Source organism: Cryphonectria parasitica (genome assembly GCF_011745365.1).
Source record: "Cryphonectria parasitica EP155 unplaced genomic scaffold M406scaffold_5, whole genome shotgun sequence".
NCBI classification, from domain to species: domain Eukaryota; kingdom Fungi; phylum Ascomycota; class Sordariomycetes; order Diaporthales; family Cryphonectriaceae; genus Cryphonectria; species Cryphonectria parasitica.
Window position 1 is genome coordinate 331,011 of NW_024468913.1, and position 23,729 is coordinate 354,739.

At 54.2% G+C, this 23,729-nt stretch overlaps 7 protein-coding genes across 7 annotated transcripts; 4 read left to right on the plus strand and 3 right to left on the minus strand.

The window, feature by feature from the left end:
- Positions 1-931: 931 nt before the first annotated feature.
- Positions 932-2,564, plus strand: M406DRAFT_229666 (MFS general substrate transporter; the record flags this gene model as incomplete). The annotated part of the gene is made up of 5 exons (XM_040915816.1): positions 932-1,217; positions 1,317-1,609; positions 1,688-1,815; positions 1,892-2,052; positions 2,167-2,564. Coding segments are annotated over 5 exons (1,266 nt in total), but the record flags the coding sequence as incomplete, so codon positions are not given.
- A 616-nt stretch (positions 2,565-3,180) lies between these two features.
- Positions 3,181-4,827, minus strand: M406DRAFT_258715 (alpha/beta-hydrolase; the record flags this gene model as incomplete). Its single annotated transcript, XM_040917247.1, has 1 exon — positions 3,181-4,827. The coding sequence occupies one exon, from the start codon at positions 4,825-4,827 to the stop codon at positions 3,181-3,183; it is 1,647 nt and encodes a 548-aa protein (XP_040775113.1).
- Positions 4,828-5,836: 1,009 nt separating this feature from the next.
- M406DRAFT_71284 (uncharacterized protein) lies at positions 5,837-9,195 on the plus strand (the record flags this gene model as incomplete). Its single annotated transcript, XM_040925409.1, has 6 exons — positions 5,837-6,737; positions 6,897-7,641; positions 8,119-8,710; positions 8,810-8,862; positions 8,933-9,023; positions 9,085-9,195. 6 exons carry the CDS (start codon positions 5,837-5,839, stop codon positions 9,193-9,195), a joined length of 2,493 nt encoding a protein of 830 aa, XP_040775114.1.
- A 913-nt stretch (positions 9,196-10,108) lies between these two features.
- M406DRAFT_291204 (NAD(P)-binding protein) lies at positions 10,109-11,459 on the plus strand (the record flags this gene model as incomplete). The annotated part of the gene is made up of 4 exons (XM_040918949.1): positions 10,109-10,711; positions 10,771-11,061; positions 11,122-11,190; positions 11,258-11,459. 4 exons carry the CDS (start codon positions 10,109-10,111, stop codon positions 11,318-11,320), a joined length of 1,026 nt encoding a protein of 341 aa, XP_040775115.1. The 3' UTR covers positions 11,321-11,459.
- A 21-nt stretch (positions 11,460-11,480) lies between these two features.
- Positions 11,481-13,948, minus strand: M406DRAFT_71282 (uncharacterized protein; the record flags this gene model as incomplete). Its single annotated transcript, XM_040925408.1, has 5 exons — positions 11,481-12,335; positions 12,465-12,787; positions 12,883-13,031; positions 13,130-13,766; positions 13,939-13,948. 5 exons carry the CDS (start codon positions 13,946-13,948, stop codon positions 11,481-11,483), a joined length of 1,974 nt encoding a protein of 657 aa, XP_040775116.1.
- A 735-nt stretch (positions 13,949-14,683) lies between these two features.
- On the minus strand, positions 14,684-16,160 carry M406DRAFT_291207 (NAD(P)-binding protein; the record flags this gene model as incomplete). Its single annotated transcript, XM_040918950.1, has 4 exons — positions 14,684-15,605; positions 15,720-15,891; positions 15,978-16,030; positions 16,120-16,160. 4 exons carry the CDS (start codon positions 16,158-16,160, stop codon positions 14,957-14,959), a joined length of 915 nt encoding a protein of 304 aa, XP_040775117.1. The 3' UTR covers positions 14,684-14,956.
- A 1,418-nt stretch (positions 16,161-17,578) lies between these two features.
- Positions 17,579-19,782, plus strand: M406DRAFT_226915 (uncharacterized protein; the record flags this gene model as incomplete). The annotated part of the gene is made up of 2 exons (XM_040915754.1): positions 17,579-18,066; positions 18,150-19,782. Coding segments are annotated over 2 exons (2,121 nt in total), but the record flags the coding sequence as incomplete, so codon positions are not given.
- Positions 19,783-23,729: the final 3,947 nt, after the last annotated feature.

The window sequence follows — 23,729 nt, forward strand, 5'->3', positions numbered from 1 at the left end:
ACTTTGTCATCAAATTTTCATACCAACTGATCTGATATAGGTATTTGGTCCGAGGAGGTCTTTCCTTTATCTTTGCAGCCCCCTTTTTCGCTTATTGATCACTGCAGTTACACCGGGGGAAGGGAATGGTCGCTGTCCTGTGGGTCGTCACAAGGGACTATCGACCAACGGCATTGACCCAACGAGCCAACATCCTGCACCTGCAGCTGCACAGGACAGGAAAATCAAAGATTTTTCCAATCGACCGTACGGCTGTTGTTTCTGTCTTTTCTCTTTCGGTCGTTTGAAGGGTAGAAATCACGAGCTTTGTGTGTTCCAGCACATCAATCAGAGATCGCAGAAAAACGCCGCCCTTTGGCTTTGGAGGCGAACTCGAGGCTCGTCCACAACGACACTGCATCGACCAGTATACACGCAGCGGACACCATGACTTCCAAAACGGCTGAGGTTAGCATGGACATCACGCAGTCCAAGGAGGAGGATGTGACCGCCGACGAGAAGCAGCACGTGGCAGAGCTCGAGGTCGCGCAACAGGCCACTCTCCAGGAGGCCAAGTCCATTCGGCAGACATTTCAGGATGACAAAAAAGTCTTCGCAGTGGTCGCGGCAGCTCTTGTAATGGAACTCCTTTCCATCTCTCTGACCCTTGATGCTCCCTATTCTATTACTCTGGTGATCTTATCGCTGGCATAACCGCTGACAAGGGGCATGTCAACACAGGCCAGCGCGCTCATCCTCGGGACCGATTCTACAGCCGTCACCGCTCTTGTCGGATCACAGTCTTTTTGCTATGTCATGGGCAACGGCTACAAGTCTGGTGGAAAATATGCTGTAACTCCCAAGACGGTCTCAATGTAAGTTATCTACCAAACTTCTCATTCCTCTCAATGCACCCGGCTGGCCCGTCTCACCGCTCACATGTGCTCTTTTACTTAGCTGGAACGCAGTTGCTGCGCCGGCCCAGGTACTTGGCCAGTTCAGCATGGGCCCCATTGCAGATTACTTCGGCCGACGCACCGTCATTTTCTTCAACCTTGCAGTGATGGTGATCGGCGTCATTGTCGAGTTCGTCGCCACCAACTGGAAAGTGTTTGCCGTTGCCAGATTCCTGCTTGCTTTCGTTTCCGGTCTTACCCAGGCCACGGCTCCGTTGTACATTGGCGAATTGGCCCCCAGAAATGCCAGAGGGCTCATGATCTCTCTGTTCCTGTTCATTTGTACGTCTGGTCCCTCTGTTCATTCATGACTTGCAATGGGAGGAAAGACAGCCTCATCCTTTGGAATTATCCGCTAACCGACCACAGCTTCCATCGGAGACCTCATCTCCGTCGTTCTATGCTACGTGGGAGCGGAAGTCTGGCCAGAAGCCGACAACAAGTGGGCGTACCGGATGCCACTTCTCGTCTGTGTCTGTCTTCCAGTCATTGTCCTCGTCGTCCAGGTCTTCCTCCTCTGCGAGTCGCCCGCGTGGCTCATCATGCACGGCAAGACGGAAAAGGCAAAGAAGATGATCCTGTTCATGTATCCCAACCGCAGCGAAGAGGACCGCGAGCTCATCTACGCCGAGTATGAGTACACCCTCGGCCAAGAGGCGGAGAAGAAGGAATTGGTGAGTTCTCATAGTCGTTCACTCCTGTGGGTTTGAAACAGATCGCTGACTTGGAAAATTGCCTTTGTCCTCCTGCAGATGAAGCAGTCAAGCTTCACCGAGTGCTTCAAGGGAACTGACCTACGCAGGACATTCTGTGCCTTTTTCCCTCCATTGACGGCATCGCTGGCGGGCAACGTCATTACTGGGCCCCAAAAGACATATTTGTAAGTAAAAAATCTTAGGTAATTGGAACCTATAGCAAGGGTTGTTCACTGAAATCCATTCTTTCCTCAATTCCAGTTTCACGTTGGCTGGCCAGTCCAACTCACTTGAGTCGACCTGTATCGCCATCGCTCTCCAGATCTTGGCCATTATGACTGTGTTCTTTTTGAGCGAGTTCAAGGCAATTGGGCGAAGGAGGCTTCTCCTAACGGGAGAATGTGGTCTGCTGATTTCCATGAGTGCGTATACATCCTATATCATCAGCATTCTTTAGCTATTGTCACATATATCTCCCCTCTTGCCCCAAGCAACGACAAGAAATACTTGTACTGACCTCATTTGCTGGAACATAGTTGGCATCGGAGTCTCAGGTCTGGCTACGAAACTCCCATACACACTGCAGACTGGCCACATCATGCTAGCCTTCCTCTGCATCGGCTCTTACAGTTCTACTCTGGGCCCCAACGCCTGTGGCTGGATCTACATAGGCGAGTCTGGGTCCATGCGGCTGCGTGCCAAAACTGCCACCATCGGCGCCCTGGGCAACGGCATTCTAGGTGTCACATATAACATCGCCATCCCCTACATGCTAGAGACGGACAGGCTGGGCGTCGGGGGCTCTGCTCTTTATTTCGCGGGCTTTGGCGTTATTACGCTGCTGGTCACGTACTTTTTCATCCCGGACTATACTGGGCGGTCGTACGCGCAGATCGACGAGCTCTTCAGCAGGAAGATTCCGGCCAGGAAGTTCCGTGGCACTGTCTGTACTGGTAACTATGGCCGGGATATCCTGCATCATGAGATTGAGGGGCAGGTTCCGGAGAATGAAAAGTCAGAGTAAAGTACGTTGTGAGAAGAGCAGAGAAAGGGAATGCTGGTCTGGATATGATTAGTCTAGCAACAGGGGAGGAAAGCCATGAGGAGGAGAATACCCCCGAACAGCTCGCGCAGGAGCATTTAATTCGTCTTGATAAATTGAACATTACCCTTTCCTCATCAAGTGGCTTTTCTCAATGTCAGTTTGAGTGTGACGGTCTTTAAGTAACTGCACTGAATACCAATGTGTGACAAACTGGATTGTGAAGTAATCGAAATGACAGAGAAAGTCGAGAGAAGAGTGTGAAGAATCACGAAAAGAGAGGCGCCCTTCCGTAAGAATTACACATGAGGGTGGCAAGAGGGCAATTGGGTTATGTAGGGACTTTCCAAGACACTTGGTCTCGATTGATTTAACGCTGTTAATTTCGGTCTCGTTGGGAAACCTGTAGTATCCATGCCTCCTCCTCAACACAGATGGAAAAGGAGAGACAATAGAGAACATCAGGACACGCCCAGCTGACAAGACAGCCAAGAGATCCATTTCTATCTCACCACACCTTCTGTATCGCAAAGTAGTCCTTCCAGAACTTTTCACGCTCCTTGCTCTTCGCATTCGGGATCAGCCTCATCTCCTTACCTATCTCCATCACATGGTCAGGGTCCTCTGCAGCAGTGGGCCATGGCGCAAGCTGTGGTGCACCGTGCCTATTACCACCATCTTTTACACCATTTGGGTTCCCAGTCTTGATAAAATTGGCCCAGAGCTCGCTGGCCATATCAGCCACGCCCCGATCCACGTCCGTGTAAGGATCCCATGGGGCCGTCCACAGCGAGTCAAAGACATACGGGATCTCAGCAGCGTGGTACGCACCGGTGCGAGAGCCGTTGAAGAAAACATAGCCCTTGGCCTTGGGCACAGGATAATCAGTGCGGAACCCTCGTCGAGGTGGAGGCGCGTGCGTCCAGAAGTAGATGAAGATGTCAGATTTGGCGTGCCGGGCCCACAGCTCGTGGTGGAGGTGCGGGCCGACTCGAGAGTTATCGCGGCACGCGGCGTTCCACTTGTCAAGCGCAGTGGCGGTGGTGCCCTCCCCGTCGTCTCCATACAGCTGGAACCAGCGCTCAGACAGCGGGCCGTACTTGATCCTGGCCACCTCGTCGAGGTCCTGGTCGTTGAAGTCCGGGTGGGTGTAGTTGCCGCTCTCGTCGGCGTTTTGCCCGTTGAGGAGCGGCACGTCGTTCATGGTGCCCTGGAGAAGTGTGTCCTCGTAGGTGCGAGGGAACAGCCAGCCGTCGAGACAGGCACGGTAGAAGGGTGGTGGCCCCCACATGGTCGTGTCGTCGCGGTGATTTCCCTCGAGCAGCTTCTCAAGGCTCATAGCACGCATGTCGGATATGTCCTTGGCGCCCTTCTCGGCGAGGATCATCTCTCCTTCGGACTCAGCCTGGTCTTTTGTGCGGTACGACGGGGCGAGGCACGAGATCAGAGGATCGCGCGGGTGACGGGTGCCAGACTGGGAAATGACGCCGTGGAAGAGGCCCTTGGACTCTGGGCCGTAGAGATGGAGGCCGACACAGGCTGAGCCCGCTGACTGGCCGCCGATGGTGACCCTTCCTGGATCTCCACCAAAGGCCTTGATGTTTCTCTGGATCCATTGGAGACAGGCGATCTGGTCCAGGAGACCATAGTTGCCCGAGGCGTTGTGTCCCGACTCTGCAGACAGGGCAGGATGGGCAAGCCAGCCGAGTATGCCCAGGCGGTAGTTGAAGGTTATCACGATGACCCCTTTGGCAGCAAGCGATGTCCCGTCAAAATTATTGTCTGTGCCTGCACCCCACAGGAACTTGCCCCCGTAGATCCAGACATAGACAGGATACTTGGCCTGGCCCAGATCCTCGGGCTGAGCAGGGGTCCACAGGTTGAGGTTCAGACAGTCCTCGCTCTGCCGCGGCTGGAGATGCTCCTCTGTCCAGTACAACGGCCCAGGAGGCAGCTGGGGGGCGATGGGCCCAAACTGGGTGCAGTCCCTTGCGCCTGACCAAGGTTCTGCAGGCTGAGGAGCGCGCCATCGATTTTCTCCGGCCGTGCTAGCAGCGAAAGGCACGCCGCGGAAGATGGTGACGGAGGGCTTGTGTTCTGATGGGAAGCCTGCAACAAGGCCTGTCTCGATCGAGACAGGGTCATGTAGAGGCATGTTGCGTGTGTGTGTGTGTGTGTGTGTGTGTGTGTGTGTGTGTGTGTGTGTGTGTGTGTGTGCTCTCGTTGCTTCTTTTCCAATGTAAAAGGAAATAGACTTTGCTGATTCCAAATTGAACCAAGTTACAAGCGTGTTATCACAAAATGATACAAGGCCGTCCTCAATTAGAATAACTGGTACCTGATATTGATTCAGGATGTGTATTGTAAGTATAAGGCAGGATGTTCATTCCAGTCACCACTATTCGGATGTGCAGCGGAGGATGTCGCTTATTTTGGGTCACCCCACAGTACCACAGAATATCCATTTCAGTACGGTATGATCATAGTACTATCGGTCCAAAGACGGCCCCACAACCACAGTACGTTGAACTAGTAAACTAACCAAGCACCATCTCCACAAGAGTGTGACCTAGATTCCGGAATAGATCTGGGACCCGGTCTGAGGAGATGCCCAGTTCAAGGCGCTGGACTGCTGCTATCTGCCAGCATCTCAAGACGGAGGGACGATATCTCTTCTCAGACAAGACAATGCTTAGGGAAGCGAGAGGCTCCGGATCTCCACCAGCATAAATCAGGGCGACAGGCAGCCCCTCTCTGCAAGCAAGGAATGCAAGACACGTGGAAAGAAAAGGTTCGAGCGGGACTTTACATAGTATGCCGTAGTACAATTGCCACCATGCCCCTCTCCTCTAGCTTTAGAGGGGACGGGGGTCCACGCGGCTCAGTCAAGAGCCTGAATAGAGTTGTACACTGGTCTTGACGCTCGGATCTCGCCTGAGGGGAAATGCAACAAAGAGTGCCCCCGGGACAAGTCGCTTAAGAAGCAACTCATGGGCCCCCAAACTCTCGGCTGGCATCTTCCGCAAATCTGTACTGTACACACACTCTCTCTCAACCATCTCGACAAATAGTGTTTCTCTCCTTTCGCTAAAAAAGATCAAGGAAAATACGAGACGAACTCAATCGATGAACCACCCTCCTCCGCCCCCCTCCTTCGTGCCACGATGGCTACGGGACACCCACTGTCGAATCCCCACCCGGAAAGCTACAGTACTACCTTTTCTTCGCCCGTCTCGGCTGCTGGTGGGAGCAGTACCACACTTACGGGCCCGCCAAGCAGCGGACCGTCTGGTCCCGTTTCTGCTACTTCAATATCAACCCCTACTCTTGCCCCCCCTCCTCCTCCAGCAGCAGCAGCAGCGGCGCCAGCAGCGGAGCAAAAAGTCAGACGGGTCCGCACAGGCTGTCTCACCTGTCGTGCAAGGAAGGTCAAGTGCGATGAGGCGCCAGGAGGCTGTAATAATTGCAAGAAGAGGTCGCTAATCTGTGACTTCACCGACATTACTGTTGCCGGCCATCCGTACACATCGTCATCCTCCTTGTCATGCGCGTCCACCAACCTCCTGGAGAGCTCATCCGCCGCCGCCGCCGCCGCCACCACTTCCGCCTCTCTCCTCCCTCCCATTGTAGACCCTAATAATTCTCATACTCATCATCATCATCATCATCATCATCATCATCGCCAGTCAGCGTGTGAACAATGTCGGAAGGCTCGTAGCAAGTGCTCGCAGGCCCTGCCCCGCTGTGCCAGGTGCTCGCTGAGGCAGCTCGACTGCGTATATGCCGACGTCAAGACGGGGGATGAAGTGAGGCTCACGGCCACGGCGAGAAGCCGTATTGACAAGGCCAAGCAGCGCAAGAAGAAAGAGTTGGGAGTGTTACAGCAGCAGCAGCAGCAGCAGCAGCAGCAGCAGCAAGGAGGAGTTGATCATAGCAGACAGCCACACCCACACCCACAAGCCCCATCAGTGGTCCTCCTCGAGGGTCCTCCGTTGCCACAAGTCCAAGTACCGGCCCAGGCCCAGACACAGGCTACGCTGGCTGCTGGGCCTATTGCATCCAGCGGTAAGCATCCCACCAGTCTAAGCAGGTTCTCTCTTCTTCCTATCATAGAAGATTTCCGGCCCCATTCGTTCTCTTGTTGACTGTTGACGTCCACTGGTCACTGTTGACTTGTATGGTTCCACTTGCTCACATAATTGAACTTTTTCTCTTTTATTATAGAGATACTGTGCTCCGCTGCTGCTATTCATCCTCAGCCTAGACAGCAGGAAGAATCAAATGTGCTGCAGACGCTAGCAACTCCACAGGCGGCGGAGACTGACGGCCTGCCCGAGAATGTCCTCCCGTACGTCGACGCGTTCTTTACTCACGTTGCATCGTACCAGACCAATGGCTTCGTCCATCGTGGAATTCTCCGGCGCCAGATCCGAGACGGCAGGGCTTCCGAGACGCTGTTGTTGGCCATTTGTGCCATCTCGGCGCAGTTCATCGACCAGCCAGTAAATTCTGCTGCAGTAGCCACCTCCAGAGCGCTATCCCCTGCAGGCAACAACAATAATAATAATGATAAGAATAATAGCAGCAGTGGCCAGGCCAGTCGATGGGCAAGGCTAGCCATGCTGCAGCTGATGACAAGAACGTCGACCATTACCCTCCACCAGGCCATGGCGGCCCTCATTCTTTGCAAGCATGCCGTCTATAGCGGTGACTTCAACCGGTCTTTCCTCCTTGCCGCCCTGGCCAACCGCTTTGCGCTCAAGCTCCGCCTCTTCGACGAGGCCAAGTGGACAACGGGCCAAGACAACAACCACGAGAACCTGCGGTGGGTCGAGAGAGAGCAGATGAGGAGGGTCATGTTTGCCTGTTATTGCGTAGACAGGGCAACAGCGACAGGGCTGCGTGAGTTGACCTCTTGTCCGGCCGAGAGCATTAAACTCCAGCTGCCGTGCGAGGACCATTATTTTGAGTACGTACATATTGCTACCCCTCCCATCCCTTCAGGATATAAAGTTGTAGCTTCTGACTTGAGTGTGTGTGTGTTTGTGTTCGTGTGTGTGTGAGCAGATATGATAACTCCTGTATCACGCCTGTTCCATCTCTGGAGGTTGAGGAGTTATCATCTGGTGAGGGCACCTCTGATGCGGTGGGAATCATGGGGCAATATGTATTACTTGCTGGAATACGTTATGTGATATTACGGTAAGACATAATGATTTCTAGTCCTTGCGTGCTGATATTCTCGTTTTTCTTCTATTTTAAGTTTATTGATAGTCTTTTTCTGTTGTATTCTCCTTTTTTTTGGTTGTATTCTCCCTCTTGATTGATTCCTTTCTTCTCGCCGTGTCCTCCTCTTAAGACTAGCTTTTCTTCCACAACCCCTCGCCCGCCCAACAACTAGGCACTTTGCGTGCTTCGAAATGTATTGACGAAGGACTTGTTCTAGCTACATCGAGGGTCTACCAGACCCCGACTCCCTCGCGCCATGGGACCACGCGTCAGACTACATGCTCTGCGTGCGCAAACTCTCCCGCTGGTCCGCTGACCTCCCGACCCGCCTCCAACTGCGCCGTGAGAACCTCTTTAACCGGCACGACACCCCGCAGCTGGGTCCCATGGTGATGCTGCACCTCTGGCACGACATGCTCCACTGCGAGTTGTACAGACTCGCGCTGCAGAATCACCCGTCGCCGCGGGTACAAAATATGTTTGTCATGGCGCCGCAAGACTGGGTCAAGTCCACGCGGGAGCTGTGCGTCTACCATGCCCGCAGCATGGCTAAGACGCTCGCCATGGTCGAGTCCGAGCTGGGCGGCGAGGGAGGCGGCGTTGGCGGTAGTGGTGGCCTGCGCATCCTTGATCCGAGCCTGGCTACCATGTGTTATGCGTCCATCAAAGTTCAGCTGATGGGCTCGGCGGTGGGTAGCTCGCCTGGTCTGCCGGATGCGCTGCAGGGCGGCGATCTGTTGGAACAGTGCGAGATTCTTTTCCGGTTCGTGGAGAGGCTGTCGTTGTATTTCAAGCCTGCGCTTTTTCTTGTAAGTGGTTTTACAAGTGTCTTGACTGTGTTTGGTTGCAAAGGGTGGGTGCAAAAACACTTTCCTCCAGCACATGCTGACGACTTTGCATGCAAACAGCTTCATGAGATGAAGAGTACACTGCACAGCAGCGGATTGACTGGAACATGGAGGTAAGGATGCTATTTATGTCGCCGTTCTATATGTGATCCTGTTGCTTTATGTTAACCGTGGGTACAACAGTCAATCTTCTATACCTACCAGTGGAACGCAACCCCAGGACCACCCTTTTCTTTCCCGATTCCAACAGCTCGACCAGCCATCACCAACAGAGGTGAGTTTTGATAAAAAGAAATTCGTCAGTGACAAGCCTTGCTGACCATCATACCTACCAGGTGGATCCTCTGTACCAGAACCCTGGCGGTCTGAATCTGTTTCCCGAGATTCAGTTGAATTATTTCGACCAGTTCGAAATGAACATTCCAGACTGGCTGAGATCCAGTTGAACTAATGTGGCCATTTCGGACAAATATTCCAGACTGGCTTAAGTGAGAGGGAGGCAAGCCCTCTGGTTCACGAAACGATTTGATGATGATGGAAAATGAAAGGCTTAAGCCGGGTTGATTTGGGACACGTCTCAAACCAAGGAAATGCTGGGGTCTTCATGTTTTAGGGTCGGTATCGTAGAAGGATTTCATTCTGGGTTTGGTGGAGTTTTTCTCAATTTACTACCACAAACAACGATATATTGCCGGTCAAGTACTCTATAACAAAGATCCGCAGACAGGATCACAAGACGACCGGAAGGACAGGAAGAAGTCTATATGCAGCTCAGGAGTGATAATATATAATTACAATGTTCACCTTTAGTTTTTGAGACTTCGATCTGACTCGAAGGCCCTTTAGAAAGAATTCTTGGCTGATACTTGCAAAATACGTAAGGGCTCAGTGAATAACATACTCGGAATCTTATCAACTTCATGTCGAGACTGGGCCGACAGGCTGACTTCGACACCATCACGTATGATATCAGAAGGGTCTTACTTATTCTCTTTGAGAACAACAAAAAGTAGGCAAAGTTTCTGAAATTAATAAAGATAACCATGGTTGATGGGGTTTTTCTCAACTCACTTGGTACATGAAAAAAAAAAATGCTTACATAATCTCAAATTACTTACGCAAGATGTCAGCGTCGCTTCCAGAAGGTCGGTCGTCTCAGGTCTTCTGATCTCCTTGAAACACGACAACGATACCAGAAGATCTTTGACAGTTCAGCTCAACTTCACAACACGAGGCCGGCCCTTTCAACCTACATTCATGCCATCTCATAAAGGCTCAACCATTCTAGTCAGCTAATAGCTCAACTCATCAGCCATGGCAGACTCAAGCACAACCACCACCACCAACCTTCCCAAGACCATGAAAGCATGGATCGTCACCAAGAACGGAGCCCCCAGACAAGCTCTCACCCTCAAGACAGACTACCCTGTCCCAAGCAGCGTAAAGTCCGGTAACCTGCTCGTCAAGGTCGACTACGCCGCCCTGAACCCAGCCGACCTCAACTTCATGTCCACGCTGCCCAACTGGCTGCCCTTCCGCCGCAACCCAACCGTCGGGCTGGACTTTGTAGGAAAGGTGGTCCGTGTAGGGTCGGCAGTGTCCACTGCAAAGCTCGGCATCTCGGTCGGGTCGGAGGTCGGTGGCGCGCTCAACGTTGTGTCTGTCGCCATCGGGCGTGGCAGTCTGGCAGAGTATATCGAGGTTCCGGCGGCCAAGGTGGTTCTGAAGCCGACCAAGATCCAGCTGAGGGATGCGGCTGGTGCTCTTGGGGTTGCTGGGCAGACGGCGCAAGTTGTGCTCAAGAGCGGTAACGTCAAGCCTGGGGATCGGGTTCTTGTCAACGGGGCCAGTGGCGGGGTGGGCTCGGTGCTTGTTCAGGTAGCTAAAGCCAGAGGAGCCACTGTCTACGGTGTCTGCTCTGGTGCGAACGCAGACATGGTTAGAGGTCTTGGGGCAGATGAGGTAGGTCTGAGGAACGATCGACGTGACTGGTGGATGATAACTCTGACACCAACATGCAGGTCATCGATTACAAGGCTCACGACTCCTTGTCCTCGTATCTCGCCCAGCAGTTCAAACCCGATTCGAAACCTCTCCACCTCATATTGGACACTGTCGGCAGTGACGAGCTGTTCCGGAAATGCAGCAGCTATCTCGATCGAAAAGGAGCGTTCATCACCATCGTGGGCGGCATCGGGCATGGTACGATCCTGAGAAGCAAGCTTCTGCCCACTATCCTGGGTGGAACGCCACGGAGGTTTGAAATGCTGTCTCTTTTCCCCGATGGGGCGATTGCGAAGGAGGTCGCTAAGGTAGGTTATGTGTCTTTTCAGCACCAAGTTTCAACCTTCCAGCGTTCTGACATACAGCAGTGGATCGAAGACGGCGACTTTCATGATTTTCCAGTGGACTCGGAATACCCGATGGAACAGGCGGTCGAGGTATGATTTCTTTCGTTTCTGCACCCTTCCTTATTTTCTGTTGGTGCTAACCCAAATTTCTTGCCAGGCTTATGAACGAGTTGCAAGTAAGAGGTCCAAAGGCAAGGTTATAGTCAAGGTGTCTGAATAGGTCGGACAGAAGCGACAGTCGTAGGCATTCGGATGTCATCTAAATTTAACATCAAAATGAATGTATAGATAGGAAGGAATAATCGTAATCTGTCAGCAGTCATGATGAAGGACACACTGATGAGATCTGATGATTTAAAGAATGACCATCCCCTCTCCTTCTAATCAGCCTTAGGCGTGTCCCGGTACGCCTCGGGCAATATTCCCTCCACGGCTGCCTTGATCTGCAAGGCCAGCGGCCATGAATAATACCGATGCATCGCAGTCGTCCCTCCAAAGATCCAGTAATTCTCCATCCTCAGGTTCCGCTTGAAAACACCACGGAGCTCGCCCTCCTTGTCCACGCCCCAGATGGCATCTCGTCTCGCAGCCACATCCTGCGGTCCTAAAACCTCGCTCTCGTTTTCCCCAGTCACTCTCCCCGCTTCCTCTTTCCCCTCCTCCTCGTCTACAAACAGTTTTCCTCCAAGAGTCTGAGCCGTCACCGACCTGTCCGTGTCTTTGAACCCCGTGCACCACACGATAGCATCAGCGTCAAGCTTCGACCCATCACTCAGCACCAGCCCCGTGGAACTATACGCCACCGGCGAAACATTGCCCCTAACCGCCACCTTCCCAGAGACAATCATGTCGATGCCCTCCCCGATATCATTGAAATGGCCGCCGCCCCTCTCAAGCAGGTAGTGCATCAGATCGCCATCGCCCGTCACACCATCAAAGACAGGAAATCCAGCCTCTGCAAGCGGCTTGTACCTGTCCGGCTCCCGATGCGCCAGCGCCACCTGCAGGCCTCTCGCCAGCTGGCCCGAGATCGAGGTCGGGCCCGACATTTGCATCTTGTCGACGCGTTCGGCTGGTAGGGTGGCGTACAGGCCTAAGCCTTGAGGGGCAAGAGAGTACTCCCATGGGAAGATGTAGGTTGGGGAGCGGGCGATCATGGTCGTCTGCAGGCCGGCAGCGGCGCAGTCTTCCATTACGTCGAAGGCCGAGTTGGCGGATCCGACTATGATTACGGACTGGTTTGTTTTATCGTTGTGATGATGTATTCACCCTGTCAGTGTTTTTCTTTCTTTTAACATTGAGAAGAAGAAGAAGAAAAAAAGGGGGGGCGGAAGTGTGTCCATTAATGTTATTGACAAGCTCACCTTTGCACCTCGATCAGTCAAAGTTTTTGGGTTCTTATACTGGGCCGAGTGAACAACGACACCCTGATACTCCCCAGGGAGCTCAGGAACATAGGGTGCGACGCCAAACACGCCCGTCGCCTGAACAAGATGCTTGCTCTTCACCGTCCTGACTCCCTGTGGCGTGCGCACCTTGAAGGTCCAGATACCGCGGGCCTGGTTCAAGGAGCAGCCTTCGACGACAGAGGAGTTGAATATGGGCAGATGGAATGCCGCAGCGTAGTTCTTCATGTGGTTTGCGAGGTCTTGTCTGGTAAGGATGACGGGGAGGTGGTCAGGGTAGGCTGTGGAACTTGTTATTTCACCAATACTTTGCACCCTCGAGAGAGAATTGAACTCGTAAACAGAGAAAACAAAATGAGAAAATAAGAGAACGTACGCAGGTAAGGAGTCTCGCAATTGTGACGGCCAATGTGGAAGCGGAGACAGTCGTACCGCAGTGCCCAGTTGTCTCCTGGCTGAGGATTCTTGTCGACAACCACAGTGTCGACGCCAAGTGCTTTGAGACGGGCGGCGAGGATGAGGCCACTGATACGATCATGTCCAAAATGTCAGCCGAACCCTTTCACCTCAAGAATCGCAAGTGAAGGTACTTGAGAGAGGGAAGAATGAGAATGTGATCTTACCCATTGCCACCTCCCAGGATGAACACATCCGTCTCGATCACCTCGTTCCCTTCCAAATTTCTGCCAGGAGCTTTCAGGGCATCCAGAGCCTCTGGAAATGACTTTAGAGCATCAATCCAGGTAGACATTGTCCAGATCTTCCACACAATGCGCCCCTCCTCACCACCAGCATCCTCCTCCTTCTCCTCAGGAAAAAGGATCACCCGCCCCCCACAGGCCGCAGCAGGACTGCCCGTCTCGAACGAAAACATGCCCTCGACCCACTGCAGAGCAGGTGTGACGACAACATGCTTCACGCTGGCCACATCAAGGTTCAACTCGCCCGTCCAGGCCCGCTCGCGCTGAAGCTGGAGCAGGGCGGGTGCGATGGCGGGGCCGTCGTTGAAGGTACGGATGTGCCATGTCAGGGCAACGAGGTCGCGCCAATAGGCCTGGGAACCTAGGAAGCAGGACTTCACAGCGGCGAGATCGTTGGCCTGAAGGGCGTCGTGGAGGGACGTGAGGCCGGTCTGGACGAGTGCGGCGGCGTCGATGCTGGCTGGATCGATAGGAAAGTTTGTGGGGAGAGTGGGAAAGGGGCGGTAGACTTCCTTGGAGAGGCTGGCTTGTGGAGGATATTCCTCAGGTAGACGAGTCACTGTAAAATGGAAGGTAAGTAATCAAGGTGTCAGTTCTTCATGTGGTGATGTTGAACCATTTCGGCAGAGACTGGAGAGAGAGACTGGGAAGAGAGACTGTGTACGTATGTGTGAGGACGTGGGATCTTTGGATTGAGGGCGTGTAGCACAATGAATAGAAACTATGTTTACCAGAGCCCATGGCAATCGTTAGTTTCAAGCCGCAGCTTTATGATATGAAATTAATATGATATCGTATGTACTGGAGTGAGCACTTTGTAGTCTCGATATGTCTTTGGACTTTGACAGCAAGTCAAGATGGACTTTATAACACACGAAACATGAGTAAATAAATAAATTCCTTAACTGCTTAGTTTGGATAAATCTGTGCCAGCTCGGCAGATGTAAAACAGTGTATAATCAGTCACATGCACCAGTGTATGTGCCTGTTACGCCCCTCAATCTCTCTCCCCTTCCCCTCTCTATATATATCTACCACATACATACACCTATTAATTATACAGATTTATATACAGATACTGAAAGTCATACCCAGCAGGAGAATCTGAATATCAGAAATCATGACCAATTCGTAGTCGCGCCCAAACGAGACCGACGGATTCACCCATCTCGTGCGGTTCTCGACCTCCGTCCTCGGGTTTTCCGCCCTTCGAGTGGTAACAATTATTTAGCCCCCTGAGACGATCCTTAAAAGAGGCTCGCGCGTAATAATGACTAGGCGTAATAATTACTGTAAGCTTAGGAGGGGCGAGACCGAGGCCGCTATGTTACTCCAACTTTCTTTTTCAGTGGGGGAAGATACCGAGTGGTGAGCCGGAATATCGGGAAGCAGGGGAACAGAGTTTAGCGGATTGGAAAAGGGAGGACGGAACAACATTCAAGGTGGGAACAACATAAGGCCTGGGCTGCGTGTAGTTACTTGCTGAGTTGTTACTCGGCCTTCGCGCAAGGGAATAATGTCCGACCGCCGTGTACCATTGACAATTACATGATTATATGGTGGCCGTCTTCAGAACCAAACTCTCAAAAACTTTCTGATTGTCCACACTGTGTATTGAAGCCGGGCGGTAGTTCAACACATACTAACATACGTGTACTACCTCACTTTCTCCAGCGCGGCATCTCGTCACAGAGTAGAGTCGCATCCCTGACGCCCAGGTTCACGTGGCTGCTGACCATGCGCAAAGCTTCAATTCAGCTTCTGCCCGTCTGTTTGCTTCAACTTGGTCTCGAGGGTGTTGAGTTTGAACATTGGGTAGATAACCGTATCAAGAAGCCACTCGCCCACGCACGACCCAAACCAGACGAATTTGGCGAGCCCTCCAGCATAATGCCAGTCAGGGCGTCCCCAACCCAATATGCCGCGCAAGAAAACAGGCCACTCGGGCCGCAGAGCATCGGCCACCAGCGTCCTGGCATAGTCAGCCGGTTCAACCGACGAAGGGGTCGTCCGTGAGAAGGTAAGGCGCCAGCGGTAGATATCCTCGATAGGCCGGTACAGGCTGTTCTCGGGCAGCTGGCGGGCCGTCTGCAGGTTGATGTTGGTACGCACGGTGCCCGTGATGGCGACCATGACACGCACGCCATAGGGGCGGAGTTCCTGACGGAGGGTGCGCGAGTAGCCGTTGACGGCGCACTTGGAGGCGCTGTAGGCGGCGGCGAACGGGTACGGCACGATGGAAGAGGCGGAGGAGATGTTGATGATGAGTCCATGGGCGGATATGAGCTGGTGGATGAAGCCTTTCACCATGGCCATGACGCCGAACACGTTGGCCTCAAAAGTCTCGCGCACCTCGTCCATGTCTAGATCGGTAGCGGGGACGGTATGTGTCCTGCCTCTGGATGGATCCAATGAGAGTGAGTGAAGTGGTCAGGGCCTGATGACACGTACTTGCAGTGATGGACAGGAAGTAGAGGGGAAAGTAAAGGGGAAAGGGCAAGAGGAGACGCACGCATTGTTGACGAGGATGTCGAGAGTGCCTCCAGTCAGGGTTGCAACCTCTTCCACGCAGGCGGAAATGCTCTTCTCATTGGTTACGTCGAGCTGGAGACATGTGAAGCCTGGCTTTCCAACAAAGTCTGCCAACACGGCTGGATTACGCGCTGTGGCGATGACATGCAGGCCTAATGTTGATGTCGTCTCGTCAGCCACGCGATCCCCTTTACCAGCGTCCAATCGTCGAGCGAGTCTTTGGACTCGGCTCACGAACCTCGGTCGTGAAACGCCTTGCAAAGCTCATTGCCTATGCCACCGGGAGAGCAACTGGAGAGAACTCAACATTCTTTGGTTAGCCGGTGGATCCTCACGATAGGAAAGTCGAGTCAGCAGTGGAAGAGAGAAAGTTTACGGACCCGGTGATGAGCACCGTCTTCTGGCCAGGCTCCAGAGGCATTCCTGTTTGAATGATAAGGAAGGTGCTGGTTGAGATGGAAGAGGAGCTAGAGAGGGAGGCAGTGACGACCGATACTATTAGATCGTGGCAATGATCAAGTCTCGTGAGAAAGGAATGATGCTGTTTCGGGGCTTTTGGCACCTGGCACCTGCAGCACTGGGAATTACAGCAGCTTTCTCAGTGCTCAGTATGTGAAACCGGACGCTAATACTAATCCATACTCCCGAATTCCGAGCGGCTGGCTCTGTGTAGCTCCAGTGCTACAGTGTAATCTGCTGTAGGATCCAGTAGCCTCGGTCCAGCATTGAGTTCCACACACACTATTGTATGTGTGTAGGAGAGAATGCCTAAGCAGGTAATTAGCTGCATACACTTAATGTTCCCCAACCAGGTTTTCCAAGGACAGTCGGCCTAGCTTTGTGACTGGCCCTGGCAGGTCTGTACTTTGAAGTGGTGGCTTAGACGAATCTTCACTGCCTGTCAGCACCGACTATGTCTTATCCTTTTGTGCTGTGTAGCACTCACAGGTCCACTGTATAAGCACTATACCTTTGTGTATTCATAGTGCGTCTACTGCTGCGGAGTATGAGGTCACGCTGGACTTGCGCTGCCACCGCCCCTACCCCATCCTTCTGTCGCTGTCTGCCTCGCTGATGAACGCCTCCATACCCACTAACTACAGTAGGGTAACGCATCCTTGCATCCGCAACCACTTAGAACAGCCTCAACAGCTTGACAGCCACTCAGAAGAGACAGTTACACGTGGGAAACGATTTGATCAAAGAAACAGATCTCCAGGCGGACTTCACAGCCCGATGCTATCGACAAAGAAACAAATTGCCTGGTTGTGCTGGATACTTAAGAACTTGGACCGTCTGTCTCTCGTTCTCTTGTCTTTGTCGTTTTTCTTCCTTTCTCATCCCTATGATTATAATTGCATCTTGGTCTCTATAACTCCAATTAGGGTCTTGGTTTTAGTCCTCCACTGAAATTTATACTGCTTACAGAGGTTATTACCCCGCACTCTTTCACCGTTCAGGGCCTGTAGGTACACGCATGGCACTAGAAACACCACCTTAAGTCATAGTGCCTACCCGCTAACCCTCGCCCCTCCTGCCCAGAGTTGCCGAGGCTTTTTAAGGTTTTAAGGGTCCCGTCGCCCAAGCTTCTCAGCTCCACACCACTGCGTCCCAGCGCATACGTCAGTCGGTCGCCAGAGTCAGGTCGAGATGCCGTCTCTCCCCTTCAAGCTCAAGGGCAAGAAGAAGGAGACCCAGGCAGAGAGAGGTGATAATGATGACACCGAAAAGACTGCCGACGGTCAAGTCAACAATGGCAGCGCAAACATCCCTGCGAACAATGTGACGGCCCCTCCACCGGCATACACGGACAATGACAACAACCAGGACCAGCAGACTAGCCATGTCGATATCAATGCCGCCTTCGCGAATCTATCTCTGCGCAGCACGCCTGGAGAGCCCGACGAGGATACCTGTCTGGCCCACCTGAAGTTGTTGTTCGCCATCCAGTCCATGAAGGACGATGTCGGCTACACGGATGGTCTCTGGGGTCTCTGGGACACTCTGGCCGACAACGACGATCTCGACCTCGACGACGTACCGTCCGACGACCTCCTCCCAGGCGCACCTACTACGAGCAAGAAGGACGCAGACCCCGACCAGCAGAGGAAAGTCAGGCTGAGCAAACTTCGCGAAAAGCGGTGGGCCCTCTTCGTCGCCCGGGCTGTCGACCGGTACGAGTCCTGGTGGAATCACCTGCCCAAGACGTTGCTGCGCGAGGAGGATATGTATGAGGGCACATCTTCAGCATATTCTGTATTTGTAGAAGAGAGGAGATATATTCAGTGGGCAGAGTCCATGCTGCCCCCGCTGGATGTCTTGATGGTGTAAGTAGCCCTCCCTCCTCCTCCTGCCCGCTTCGTCTTCTACTGAGCTGACCCTGGCCGCTCGTCCTTTTCTCCCAAACAAGGTGGCATGCCCATATGCTGAACCCGCGAGCCTACCTCGAAGACACCCTGCGCATCGGCGTGTCCCTGTTCTGGGCCACTGGCATGCCCTGGGGACCTGTGTCCTCCGCCATCGATAACGACTTCAACTATAATCCCTCCGACGACGCCAAGGCCTCCTTCGTTGCCAAGACGGGCCGCGCCTGGGACAACGCCGAGGACTCCCTGACAAAGAACATCAAGTGTCCGGCCTGCCAGGCACCTCTCGAGATCCCCTGGACCACCTGTGGCAGGGACGAGGCTGGAGGAGGACCGCCCCCCTCTGGTTTGGTCGGCAACGGCTACGGCGATGGCGAGCTCCTCTGGTCCTGCCACCACTGCGCTGTCAAGGTTGACAAGAAGCTCTTGTCTGTGGCCAAGTTCGTCAAGGACGCCCAGTCGCTCGTGGTGAACTCTACTACCATGCCCGGTACCGTGCTCGAGCCCACCACAGGCGTGCCCAAGCCTATCCCCGCCGCCTTCAAGTCTGGCAGCTACCCCTGGCCGCGAACCTTTCCGAACCGCCTGATCCGGCAAAAGCTCATCGTCCCAATTGCAGAGCTCATCCGGCCAGGCATGTCACCCAACCCCACGATGGAGACAGTCCGGGACCTCATCGAGCAGGTGCTCAGCGACCGCACGGCCATTCGCCAAGTCGAGGGCGGGCAGCTCTTCAGGAGCCACGTCCTTCCCGCCACCTCGAGGATCTGTGTGCGCAAGATGATGTCGCGCTACTGGGAGAACTCCAGTCCCTTCGCCCTCGACCTCGGCGGTGCCGTCATGAGGCAGGGCATCTTCACTGCCAAGATGTTCCAGATCGACTGGCTGCACAGCCCCAACGCCCGCGGCACCATGGCCCGCCTCGTCAATAAGTATCACCGGTTCATGACCCTGATGCGTGACCACCCCAACAAGACCTGCGTCCCGACCCTCGATATCGACCTGGCCTGGCATACGCACCAGCTTGCACCGTACGCCTACTACCGGTACACGATCACGTCAACGGTCGACCACAAGTTCGTTGACCACGACGACAAGATGGCCGAGGACAAGCTGGCGACGGGCTTCGACTGGACCACGCGGGCCTACCAGGACAAGTACGGCGAGGTCTACAGCGAGTGCACCTGCTGGTACTGCGAGACCATCCGCTCCAGCAACACGGGCAGCGTATCTCGGATGCTGGGCATGTCAACGCAGGAAAAGGTCGCGCAGAACTTTCACGACTCGGGCCGTGCCAAGCTCTGCCCGCCAGACAAGAGCGCGCACATCTCAGCCCATAACGCAGTCCGCCAGCAGTCGTCAGACGCCCGAGACACGGTGCGGGACTATCTGCGAGAGCGGCAGTACCGCCAGCTCGAGCTCGACTACCAAAAGGCGTGCAAGCGTGCCCAGAAGAAGGGCAGGACGCTCCCTCCCCGTGATGAGTATTACAACCACTGGGGGTATAGCTACTACATGTACTCGCCCTTCCTGTTCCCCATGTATTTCACCCCAGGCCTCTACTATGGATGGAATCCAGGCTTCATTGGAGGCGGCGCGGGCGCATGGGGAGGTTGCGCACAAGGATCCTGCTCGGCAGGCGTGGCAGCTGGCGCATGTGGCGGACCTGGTGGTTGCGGTGGCGCAGGGGTAAGAAGACTTCAGTTTCTCAATCCTCAATTTCCCTCTCTCTCTCTCTCTCTCTCTCTCTCTCTCTGCCTTCTTTTGCATAATCTTCAACTTTTCTTGCTGGACATGGTCCACTGACCTCATTCAAACAGGCCGGCGGCTGCGGTGGCGGTGGTGCAGGAGGTGGTTGTGGTGGAGGTAAGTCTGCTTTTTTCTTGTTCCCTCTCCCCCTCTCTTTGGGTGATCCTTTCGACCCAGACTTGAGTGCCCACCTACTGACCCTCTCATGTAGGAGGTGGTGGTTGCGGCGGCGGTGGTGGAGGCTGTGGAGGAGGAGGAGGCGGTGGCTGTGGTGGTGGCTGAGGACGACGAGACTGGCCATCTTGGGACGTTAAGATGGTGGAGGTCATTGAAGGGTAGCCTATGCTGGTACTTGACATGCTAATGCTTTCCTTTGAAGAGTTTCTGTGGCTTTCTTTTCTGTCTTGGCACTGAACTCTGTAGTACTTTCATGTCCTCTTTTTCTTTTCTCTCTTTTTTTTCTTTCTTTTATTATACCCTCTGTTAACCAAGCCAGTACTTTTCATGCTCTTTCGAATCAATCAGATCTAAAGGAAGGAGATAGGCAGGCAGACAGACGGACAGACGGACAGACGGACAGACATGGTTTCCTCAGCTTGATTATATATTATCATGTATGGTTTGATGATGCAACTCCACTCAAGGAGGACGATGAGTCTCTATTTTCCAGGTTTGCACACGAACATCTACAAAAAATTATCTGCCTCGAGACTGAACTCGGCAAGACGCTCCTCAAGATCCCTCTCCAGGTCGTCGTCAGGAGGACCATACCGGATCACATCGCGCAGCGCCCTCGTCGTCCTGGGCGAGTACCTCCCTTTTCTTTCCTGCATCAGTTCAAATGCCTCCCAGAAGAACCGCCTGCCTCTCTCCGGATCTCCTCCACCACACTCGCAGAACCCGCTGACCCGTAGCGCCTGGTACATGAGCTCGACAAAAACATCCTCGGAGTAGACCCGTCCGCCGCCACCGCCGGCGCCGCCGCCCACCAAGTCCTCCTCGTCACTCTCGCGCAGTTCCTTTCGGATTCGCGCCAGCCTGGCAAACACCTCGGGCCATTTCCCGCGGCGCTTGAGACAGAAGACGAGCTGCAGCTCGACCTGGAGGCGCTGGTCGGCAGGGGCGTGGCCTGCGTCGAGAGAGGCTACAGCGCGGCGGAGGAAGCCCTCGGCGTCGTCGTGGCGGCCTAGAGAGTCGAGAACGTCGGCATGGACGGCCGTCAGGTGGACGAGAGATGCTATGTGGGCTGGATACAAGTAGGAGCGGAACTGGCTCCAGACTGCCTCGGAGGCGAGGCCACACACTGCTCGACATGCTTCTTCTGCCTCTCCTGGCGGCAGTCCTCCTCCTCCTCCTCCTCCTCCTCCTCCTCCTCCTCCCTCTGCTCCTTTCTCTCGCCCATCACTTCTTCCGCCAGCACCACCCAGCATAAGAAGCAGATCCGCACAGATCATCGAAATCGGATGCCGCGGGCCCAAGACCACACCACTCAAGTCCTGCAAGTAAGAGACCAGCATGCGCAGGATCTCGGAGCGGCCATAGTACAGACACAGGCTCATGACCTGCAGCAGCACGGCCAGCATCTGCGGGTCGCCGGACAGCAGGCTGGGCTGGACGAGGTCGAAGGCGCCGTCGAGGCTCTTGAAGGCGACGCGGTCAAAGGCGCCGCGGCGGAGCTGCAGGTTGGCGAGGGTCTCCTCGAAGGCGAGGCGGAACCTCTGGACGGGGCCCTCGAGCTCGATCTCGACGGTGACGACGACGGCAGCTGTGGGTGCTGCTGGTGCTGCTGACGATGCGAAGGGGGGGTTGTTGTTGGGGTTGTTGTTGTTGTTCCTTCTTGTCATGGCGGCGGCTCGTTTGGCGGACTCGAAGGTGCCGGCCAGGTAGGCCTGGCTGTGCCGCAGGATGCTCTCGGGGACCCGCACCGATTCGGGGGGGCGGAGCAGCGCGGGCAAGGATGTGGATGTGGAGGAGGACAAGGAGGGCGGCGGCACTTGGTAGGTCCAGGAAGCGGACGACCATGAGGGGGTGGGGCTCGGGCTCTGACTGGGCCGCAGGGAGCCTTCTTCTTCGGATGAGGAGGAGGAGGAGGAGGAGGAGGAGGAGGAAGGCGAGGAGGAAGAAGGATGTGCGGCGAGACAGGCGGCCGAGACCAAAGTGGATATGGAAGCCCGGACGGAGACGGAGGCGGAGGTGGTAGCGCTCTTTTTGGCCCGTCTGGCTGCTGCTGCTCTCCTCTGCAGGGCCTGTTGTAACCTGTCGGCGCGGATGAGCCTGTCGCCGACGACGTAGAACTCGGGCTTATTCTCGCCTGGCCCAGCAGCATCGACCAGTGCGGTGGAGGGCGAGGGTGCGGAGGAGGCTGTTGCGGTTGTTGTTGCTGCTGCTGCTGCTGCTGCTGCTGCTGCTGCTGGTGGTGGTGTTGATGATGATTGTGATGATGAGGGCCACTCTCCTGCCTTTTTGACGATGGTGCTGATGTCGCTGGCCTTGACGTTCTTTGCGATGCGCCACTGGTTCAGACGATCTTTGTACATTTTGGGTCTGTAAAGAGGAGAGAGAGAGAGAGAGAGAGAAAAGAGAATGTTAGAAACACCTTCTTGTGAGCCCCGAAGCTCCTAATCACTCGAATAAGAAGTAAAAGGGGATGAGATTCCACCAAGCAATAATAAGTGGTAAAACTCACGTGGCCCGAAATCGATACTCCTTGTCCATAAAGACAATCAGGTCTTTAAGCTTCATGTTGTCGTCCCTGTAATGCTTTGTGATGATGTCCCGGTATGCGGCCCAGTCTGCCGCCCGCGCCCAGGGCAGCATACTGCCGGGGTTGGAAGTGGAGGGGCCGGAGGAGGATGAGGAGCCTGTCGCTGTGCCCTGCCGTCGGCCTAATGCTGTAGCTCCTCCTGCTATCGTCGAGGTAGAGGGCTGTCTGCTTGTTGTTGCCATGGCCGCTGGCGTAGAGCCCGTCGTGGCGATGGTATTGCCACGATCTCGCTTCATCGTGGGCGGAGACATGAATGAGACGAAGGTTGTTCGAGGAGATCGGTAACCAGACTGAGGAGTGCAGTACTGAGGTAAAGGAGACACAGTGCAAGACGGTGTATGTCTTTGTGCGTGTGTATGTGTGCGTGTGCGTGTGCGTGTGCGTGGGTTCGTCCTCGTCTATGTGTATGCCCTCGCAGCGTCTTTCAAGGTTAGGAAAAGATAGAGGTGTCTCTGAATGTCTCGTGTGAGTTTGGTTGCAGAGAGACGAAGGGAGATTTACATAGATGATGAGGGCTTTTGTCAGATGATGAAATGATATACTGTAGCATTAGCGAGACGCACCCCGGATTGTGTTTGATTCTCATCTCCAAGGTTTCTTGTCTCTCCAACGCCCTCCTCGTTCCCCTCCTTTCCCCCTTATGGTCTTTCTTTTATCAGATCACTATACAAAAATGGCTGCTCTCAGCTCGGCTCTGCTCCCAACAACACCATAAGGGAGTGCTGGATGCGGTGGTTTACTTCCAACCCCGAGATGAGATGTTGGTTTATCGACAACGCGCAGTGACAGGGTCTGGGTTGGTTTAGAGGGAGGGAGGGGTGTTTGTGTAGTGCATATGCTAACAAGAAGTGAACAAGAGCGCAAGACGATAGACACCAACGGGCAGCGTAACGGACGAGTAAGGAGAGGCGAACGAGGGGGGAGGATCTAGAATGAACCGGGCGCAAGGCTTAGCCGAGACAGACGGACAAACACGTGGTAATCACCCACTATCCCAGTGCCGGGCCTTTCTCTTTCGTGACCGTGGTGGAGCTCATTTTGTGTCCCTTCTGTGAAAGGCCTGGCTCGAGGTTGTACTATACGCTTCTACGGTATTTGTGTACGGCCATTG